General features: G+C 40.2%; 1 protein-coding gene across 1 annotated transcript in view; it reads left to right on the top strand.

Annotated features, from left to right (window-relative positions):
• Positions 1–4988: 4988 nt before the first annotated feature.
• VCAM1 (vascular cell adhesion molecule 1) overlaps positions 4989–9360 on the top strand; it is a 15622-nt gene continuing 11250 nt past the window's right edge. Inside the window, exons 1-3 of the mRNA XM_029287237.1 lie at positions 4989–5126; positions 6908–7192; positions 8659–8970. Of these exons, the coding sequence (XP_029143070.1) occupies positions 5075–5126; positions 6908–7192; positions 8659–8970 (649 nt within the window). The 5' untranslated portion in view covers positions 4989–5074. The remainder of the gene's footprint in view (positions 5127–6907; positions 7193–8658; positions 8971–9360) is intronic.

Raw genomic sequence — 9360 nt, 5'->3', positions numbered from 1 at the left:
ACTGGCCTAGGGTAATTTTTAAGAGGGGTTTTTAGAGGAGTTTTTAATTATATTTTAAATTAGACAAGTTAAATATTTCATTTTAATTAATTTTAAATTTTGTGTTGTTATTGGTGTTTTTAATTGATTGTCAGCCGCCCTGAGTCCGCAAGGAGAAGGGCGGGATATAAATTCGAACAATAAATAAATAAATAAATAACAAGCAAAATCAATGAGGAAAGCTGGTTTCACTTAACAATTGCCTGATTCACTTAACAACTTCAGCAAAAATGTCATAAGATCGGGTGCAACTTACTTATCAGCCACCTTGCTTAATTAGCAATGGAAACCAGTGTGGTCGTAAGTCAAGGACTATCTATATATAGAAGATAATTACTTCTTGTTTAGTGGTGATATGATTCCACATCTGGAAACACCTTAACCAATATGGTTGCCAACTTGCCTATCATCCTTCTGTTGCTATACTTTTAAATGGTGTGTTGATTGACAAGTGACAGCAAGTCACTAAATAAGCTCTACTGCTAAGGAGAAATTTCATCTTCTTTTGTAGCCCTTTAAACATAGACTTGAGAAGTGTGCTTCAAGGTTGGCTGGCATGAAGTTTTTCAAAGTTATATCACAAATTAAGTAAAATAGATAGCAATTTTAACAAAAAGGCATTGCAGAATTTTATAGACCTTAGAATAACTGCCAGCTCTCTGCACAATACTCATTCCTTCATTCACTGTTAATTTTGTCTCACACTTTTGTTTCCAAGAGGCAATTTATGTTTACAGCCCACTTACTATCCAGTTGTTAACAAAGCTTGAGTCCTATTCTGAAAGAGTTACAGCTCTGGGATTTCCCTGAACTCTTCATCAGGCATCATAATGAAAAAGCCAGGGAAAGAAAGTGAAAAAAGAGTGTCACAGACATTCAGGCCCTGACAGTTGTGGGTCATGTTTTCATCTGGAGTGAAGTATTGCTCAACACACAAATTGAAGAGTGTCAAGTACGGGCACGGTTGCACAGGGACTCTACAAAGCTTGCTGGAAAAAAGAGACAAATAGATGTCTCTTTTCCTGGCCTAAATATTCATTCCCACATTCAGTCAAGCTGAGATAAAGGCAGATCTTTTTTCTTTGATCAGCCACAACCGAAGAATAACTTTAACTAACTGGATACCTGCCAAATATGGTGGACTTCAAATCCCAGAATGCCTAGTGATTGTTGGTAAAAGCCTTAGCCTTCGAGACAACTTAGGAACAATTGCTGTAGACCAGGGGTGTCAAATTCGCAAGTCACGTGACGTGTCGCGACGTTTTGTGACTTTTTTTCCATTGCTGGCAATGGGGTGGGTGCAGTTTTGCTATGATGCATCCGGCCCACGGGCCAGCAGTTTGACACCCCTGCTGTAGACTATGGGCATATAACAGAGTTTTATGTGGGTTCTGGTGAAAAATATCTTGCTTACTTACAGTTTCCCTCTTTATGGTATTTTCTTGCAAATTTCATTACATCTTTGGATGGAAGAAGGTAATCTTTTGTTTTATCTTGGACTATCTTCCAAGACTGAGTTAAAATAACTTGGCTTTTAAGTTATTTCCTAGAATTAAACAGGACTTCCCGCACTGTTAGTCAACTGTCTAGATTTTTTAAAGTAGTGGGCAGTCATCCAGTTATGAAAATATCAGGAAAATGACACTATAGAAATTGCTTGCCAAGATGAAATAGTAAATAGTAACTTTAGTTGGCAAATCTTCACTTTCAAATTGTTCATGTGTAGCACATCAGATGAAGCGTGTCTGTTACTTTAATTTCTGACTTAGGGATTTAAAATTATCATCTTATATTTAGCGATTTAGGGATTTAAGAGTATCATCCTTGATTTACAACCAGTTGCTTAGCAACTGTTTGACGTTACAATACCTGCCCTGAAATCTACTTACAATCTGTTTTCAAAGTTATGATGCCCCACCCACCCACCCACACGCATACACACCATAGTCATGTGATCACATTTTTGGCGCTTGGCAACTGGATCACTCTTGTGGAGGTTTGCAGCGTCCTGCGGTCACATGATTGCAAGTTGTGACTTTTTTTTTCTTCCAGTTTACTTCCAGTTTCTGTCAAAAAAAAAAAATTCTCATTGGAGAAAATTATTTTGCTTAACAACAGCAAAGTTTTTTTAATGACTGCGGCGTTCGCTTAATGAACGCTGCAAAAAGTTGGCTGCCTCAACATAAGACTACAATGCCTTATGGCCATAATTCTGGGCTCAATTACTGTATTGTAAGATAAGGACTGGCTATATTTGGAGTTTCTCTGGGGCAGCTGGCTATTGAGAGTTATGAAGGAGCATCCCCAAAGATTGCGTTACTTTTGGCAATTAGGTGTCCCATGGACAATGGTGTTGTCACCAGCAAATCCTTTCAACCCAAGTTAGTTTTGTCAGTGCTTCTGACATGAATATACACAGCTGGCTATTCATTATAGAACAACAAAATAATAGACCTGTTAATATGGGAGAGAGACTGGCCACGTTTGAGGGAGGAGTTAAACAGGGAATTAGTTTGGAATCCCTATGTGAGCACAAGAGAGTGAAATCTGATCCCTCCTTGAATGCTATTGAATCTTATCTAGTCACACACAGGTACATATTGTCAGTCTGAGAAGATTTCTGTGCATAGGCTTGAGCAATAAAACAGGTAATTGAACTCTTCACATGTGGATCTGATTGTTTGCACCTGACAGAGCTTATCTTCCAACTGTCCTGGTATGGCTTTTCTTACAATCCCTTTGATGAATTTTTGTAGCTAGTAAAAGCTCAGAGACATATCTTTAAAATTATTCTTTTCACATTTCACTTACAAATTACGAGAAAAAAATAACAAAAACACCTAACTAGATTTCAAAAAGCTATACATGATTAATAAAACAATTGTTAAACTTAAAGAAGTAAATTCATAGGAAATGAAGGGGGGGGATGACCTTATATATTATACTTAACAACTGGTTTAATAACAAATATATCACTATAAAATGATCAATACAAAACATTACTGTAAATATCACAAAATCTCTGCCACAGTAACTTCATTTGAATTAATAAATAAATTATAAAACAGCAGCTCAAGGAAGAACAAGAAAGCAAATCTGGATAAATTTTAATGTGACATTGTTTTAAGTGCTCACTGACAACTGGTAGTTTTGAAAAGAAAGATCTAATTTCCACCCTGTTTCTGATAGTTAACATTTTAAAGTACTTAGTAATCAGGTAAGACTTTAAACTGTTTAAGATGCAGCCAGCCATTCTTTCCTCATTTTTTTTTCTCCAGGAGTTTGTGAGATGAACAGAGGACAGGATATTATCAAATTAAACCACTTTGTAGAAATGGAAACTAAAAGCAGTAGCAATGTGGAAATTCCTTAAATGCGCAAAAAAAGAAAAAGAAAAAAGAATTCCTTTGAAGATGAAATAAATGTCTTATATTTTATTTTCAGAGGAGCTTGGCTCCAATTGCAGGTCTGCAGTCTTCTTCCAATATATTCATTTATAGTGGCATCCATCTACACGCAGGGGTCTTCAAACCTGGCCCTTTTATGACTTGTGGACTTCAACTCCCAGAATTCCTCAGCCAGGCACGCTGGCTGAGGAATTCTGGGAGTTGAAGTCCACAAGTCATAAAAGGGCCAAGTTTGAAGATCCCTGATCTACAGTCTTTTGGGTGGGTGGGGATTAGCTCAAGCCAGAGCAGAGTCTGGCCAAACTAGTTATCACCCATGACTCAGCAGCAGTGTCTTCTACAGTAGATGCTTGGGACTTTAGATGCCATGATCTTTTGCCGCTTGCCCCCCAAGGTATTAGGTGTACGATTCTACAAATGACATCACCGTATCTTCTCCAAAAGACTGACTAAACAGAAACCCAACCTTAGACACTGGACTTGATGAAGATTATTTGAAAAACTCCACAGCTTTTCCTTTTTGGAAGCTTCAGGCATTGCTACACACATAGTATTACCTCTCATAGGATCTTTTGTTTGTATTGCTAACACTGATCTATACATGCTCACTGGAAAAGCCCTGTAAAGCTGACCACTACTGTTTATGCCCAGTCGGCAAATGATACTTTAGCTACAGTTGAGAGAGGATCTCAGTGGATTCATGCAGGTCTGAAGTACCGCTTGAACTGTAGATCCGTGTTTCAGACACTTTTCAGTGCTTAGATCCCATAAACCAGGGGTAGGCAACCTTGGCTCTTTTATGACTCTTGGACTTCAACTCCCAGAATTCCTGAGCCAGCCATGGTTGGCTCAGGAATTCTGGGAGTTGAAGTCCACGAGTCATAAAAGAGACGAGGTTGCTTATTCCTGCCATGAACTGATTCTTCCCCATCAATTCCTTTGGCAGAAAGAGGAAGGGGGATCCTAATATCTCAGTTTTATGCGATTAAAGAGCGGATCCTTTCCTTTTTCTTTCTTTCCTGCTTCACGTTCTCCTTCGAACACACACCCCAATGCGCACCAGAGATAGGAGAGTCTCCTGTAATAGTTCCTTAGTCGCAGGGGTTCTCAACCTTAGCAACTTTAAGACTTGTGGACTTCAACTCCCAGAATTCCTCAGCCAGCAAAGCTGGCTGAGGAATTCTGGGAGTTGAAGTCCACAAGTCTTAAAGTTGCCAAGGTTGAGAACCCCTGCAAGTGGGACACTGGCTGTCCAAAATCCCTGCAGGAAACTGGGGCGGGGAGGGGGGCGGGGGGGGAAGAAGAGAGGTAATTCCAACGTGGGTTAGGCTTCCTGGGGTGGGAGAGCCGCTTTCGTTTTTTCTTCCTCGGTTTTCGGGATTTTCCATCCTGGAATTTCCAAGGGCCGCTCTTTCTCCCAGAGCCCCACTCCCCCTCTCCGCCAACCTCCAGCCCTCCCCCGTCCTTACTCTTTATAAAAAGAAAGAGATGGAGGTGAGGCACACACCGATTCCTCCTTCACGGTGCAGCGGGTCCTTCTTGGAGTTCCCGGGCAAGGCAATTTCGGGAGTGTCCTGTTTGAACCGGCTGGAAGTTTTGTGTCCACCAGACCCAAGTCGTCGCGCCCAATGGCACCAGTGACTCCAGCGCTGCTTTCGCTCCTCCTGACGTTCACCACGGGTGAGTTTGGAGCTGTTGCTGGCGGTCTGGGGATTAAAAACGTGTCTTGTTTTGCATTGTGTAGCCTTTGAAATAAAAACGAACAGCTCAGAGAATGTATTTGTTCCGAGATAAGACTTTTTTTTTTTTTAAAGGAGAGTTACAGAGGGTGGGCGATTTTATAAATGTCCTTATAAATCTTTCAAATCTGCACATGTAAAGATATATTTTTTTTAATGAGGATGCCATTTTAGCAGACTTATTGCAAGCAAATCCCATTGAGGGCTACTGGATTTACTTGCAAGTAAACATCCTTGTGCTGTTAGCAGGCACCCATCCACATGGATTCAGAGAATAATAATAATAATAATAATAATAATAATAATAATAATAATAATAATAATAATAATAATAATAATAATAATAATAATAATAATAAAGTTGGAAGGGATCTTGGAGGTCATCTAGTCCAACCCCCTGCTCAGGCAGGAAACCCTATACCATTTCGGACAAATGGCTGTCCAGTCTCTTCTTAAAAACTTCCAGTGTTATATAACACTGCAGTCTTATGAATGTTAACTTCAGTACAGCAACCAGTGAATTCGGAAGACTTCTTGCTAAGAGTGGCATTGGTGGGATTGTAATTTGAAAGCCTTCATTTGTAGGCGATGCAGTCTTTTAATACATTAAGTGGAAGCTTAATTGTATGTTATTATATATTCATTCTATCCAATGATATCTTTAAGCAAGTGCCTTTTAAACTAAACTCTTACTCTTTAGGACTCTAATTTGAGAAATATTTAGAGTGTTAGTTCAGAGGTAGGTAGTTCAAACTAATTGGGCTGAGACCTTGAACTTTAGGCTGTAAGGCAGGCCTATTTCCATATATAATATGCATGTATTGGGATTTTAGAACAGAAACTTGTGTATATTTATCGTGGTTTTTATTATCGCCTGAGTCCCGTAAGGGAGATAGGGCGGTATATAAATTCAATAAATAATAATAATAATAATAATAATTCCATCTTCATCTACTTAATTTAACACCAGTCATATCTGAAACTCATCAGAATCAATGGCAGGATAGCCTAATTGTGTGAACCTATTCGAAATGGTTCCACTGAATTCAATAGGTCTTCCAGATCGGTGGTTATAAGAGTGCAGTCTTAGACATGTTATTAATTTTTCAGCCTGGGCCCAGAATGTGAGATTAATATCACCATGACTACACATCCGGATAACAATCCCTAGTCGCTTTTTTCTGTATGCTGCATCAGAATCTGGATTACTTTAGTAATTCCACATTCAAATCTATGATACTTGTTGCTTTAATGCTGGTTTGTAAGTGTAAATTCAAACACTCACTTTAAAACATGACTCTAATCATAACAGTGTTATGGAAATAGAAATCTTATCTCTATTGTAAAATATTGTTGATAGAAGTATAAATGTTACAGTGGAACAAAAAGTTATCTTTTTCCTTCATTCCATTTAGGTGCTGCTCACCTCCAAACCAACTCTGGGGGCTGAGTTTATATTAAGCAATTATTCTACCTATATTTTTGTTTGTATGGATCTTCACCATTCCCATGTCAATCGATGTTTTTCCCTTGACACCTGCTTATATACATTTCCGCTTTTAACTCTTTGGTCTCTAGAAGCAAGTTACTGAAAATTGAGTTTGGTCCATTTGGATAACTGCTTGGTAATAAACAGCAGGAAGATAAATATTAATCTGTTACATATACATATACAGTATGCATCCATATATCCTGAATGTTCTTCCTTCTCTCTTGTTTCAGTTAAAGCATTTGGAATAGAGGACATTGTGCCAGGTCATAAGGTTGTTGCACAAATTGGACACAAGATTGCCCTAAGTTGTCACACAACTGGTTGTGAATCCCCACACTTCTCCTGGAGAACCCAGTTAGACTATCCATTAGGTGGGAAATCACACAGTCAAGGAAACAGTTCAGTTTTAACTATACAGTCTGTTGGATTTCAACATGAGCACCAATATGTCTGCACTGCTGGTTGCAAGCCGGGTGAACCATCCAAAGAAAAAGCAGTCATGGTTGACATTTACTGTAAGTAACTAAACTGTAGTAAGATATAGTGTATCTAATTCTCATAGCATACCTGAAGTTTCCACCTGTACGGAATTTAAGTAGCTAATTGATCTAAAAGTAGGAATGGTTGTCACAGATATTTTGATGTTTTGTCCCTGCTGCCATGTGCTTGGCTCAGCCGGGGGGGGGGAGGCTACTGATGAGGGGGCCGTGGGGGGAGGTGAGGCTGGGGCGATGGCGCGTGTGCCCACAGAGAGAGCTCCGAGTGCCGCCTCTGGCACGCATGCCATAGGTTCGCCACCACTGGGCTAGTCTCTCTCTCTCTCTCTCTCTCTCTCTCTCTCTCAGCCCAACTCACCTCACAGGGTTGTTGTTGTGGAGAAAATAGGAGGAGGAACGTGTGTTGAATATGTTGGCTACCTTGAGTTATTTGTAAAAATAATAAAGGTGGGATACAAATAAATATTAAAATAATTAACAGAACTGAAGTGCACTGTCAGTCTGAATCCATAAAGACGTGATACAACCAAGGCTAGCCATAAGCATAATTTCAACCATTCAATAATGCTGGTGCATCCAACACAAAAAAACTAGGTTTTCAAGAACTTATGAAAGACAAGGAAAGTCAAGGCAGTGGCCATCCATATCTTGGTATGTGTGTGTATGCATGTGTGTGTGCCCGCACCATTCCAGAGGGCATGTGCTAAGACAGATCTCCTGTATTCCATCAGATGACACTGCTGAATAGAAGGAACCTTCAGCAACAATTGGAGAGTTTGGGAGTATTTGTGCCCATTGTGTTTGGGTCTGCTGTAATTGAAATTCTGAAGCTGTCTTTTAGGTCATTACATCCTAATAATCCTGGAGTCCAGGTCCATAGACAATAAAAAAAATGTTGTGGAGGCTACACACAAAAAAGGAAGATAGGTTAATTAGAGTCTGTATGACAAAGTCTTGGGTGCATGCCTTTCTATAAACATCTATCAAATCTGAATGCTCTTAAACTGGAAAACAGTACAGTGCATTTACTCTTAACTTAAGTCAACCTTGAGCCGGTCAGAATCGAACTGCTGGCAGTCAGCAGAATTAGCCTGAAATGCTACATTCTAACAGATTAGAAGATATAGAAAGTAAAACAGCTCATTTTGCTTTTGCATTAAATTAAAATTGTTTACTGAAATGAGGTAGTAGCATAATGGAACTGGACGCAGGGTCCTTCTTTTCTCCTCCCTGGCTATGGGTCTTCTGGGGGTGTTCATGTGTTGAGATGCTGTGTTGAATGCTGGTTCATTCAGAGTTTACATATCAAGTAACAAGACCTGCATGTAAAATCTTCTGCCATGATATTTGTTCAGATGCCATCAGCTGGAAAGCAGTTTGCATCCAAAACATGAGGACTGAGTAGTTGTAAACAGAGAATTGACAGACAAATTCCAGCTTGATTTTAGCTTCCTCTGATATGGTTTCTTCGTTTCTTTTTTTAGCATTCCCCAGCGATCCGGTTATTGAGCTCACAAGGCCTCTCATTCTTGGGGAACCAGCTTCCGTCACCTGCAGTGTTCCCAAGGTCTATCCTTCTGAGCAGTTGAAGATCACTTTGCTAAAAGGAAAAATACCTGATGAAAAAGAGTTTTTTCAAGACCCTCACACAAAATCATTACAGACCAAGAACCATAAAATTAATTTTATTCCTATGGAGGAAGATTTTGGGAAAGAGATCATATGCAAAGCTGAGTTGCAGTTAGAGGAAATGGCTTTGAAACCCAGACTGTCTACACATGTGATGGAAATAAATTGTAAGTATGTTGATGGAATAAAGATTCCAGCACAGGTTATATTCATGTTAAGGTTGCCTCCACTTGCAATAGGCTGAACTGGATTTAGGACAGTGGTTCTCAACCTGTGGGTCGGGACCCCATTTGGGGTCGATCGACCATTTCACGGGGGTCGCCAAGCAAGGCTGTCCGCCATTTTTTTTGTCCATTTGTTCCCCCTTTTCCGGCGGGTGCCTTACCTCCCTTGGGCTGGGCCAGCTGGTGGTCGGCCTGCTCCGTCTCTGCCGCTTGCCAGCTACGCCTCGGCCGGCGCAGGGGGCGGAACCACGCATGCGCGGCGCTCCCGGGCAGGGAAAGTCCTCGACTTACGACCGGTTGGGTAGTCCTCGACTTACGACCGGTTTAGTCCTC

This window comes from Protobothrops mucrosquamatus, unplaced genomic scaffold (genome assembly GCF_001527695.2).
Source record: "Protobothrops mucrosquamatus isolate PMUCROS unplaced genomic scaffold, P.Mucros_1.0 scaffold_267, whole genome shotgun sequence".
Lineage (NCBI taxonomy): Eukaryota > Metazoa > Chordata > Lepidosauria > Squamata > Viperidae > Protobothrops > Protobothrops mucrosquamatus.
This window is presented reverse-complemented; position numbering and strand designations above follow the sequence as displayed.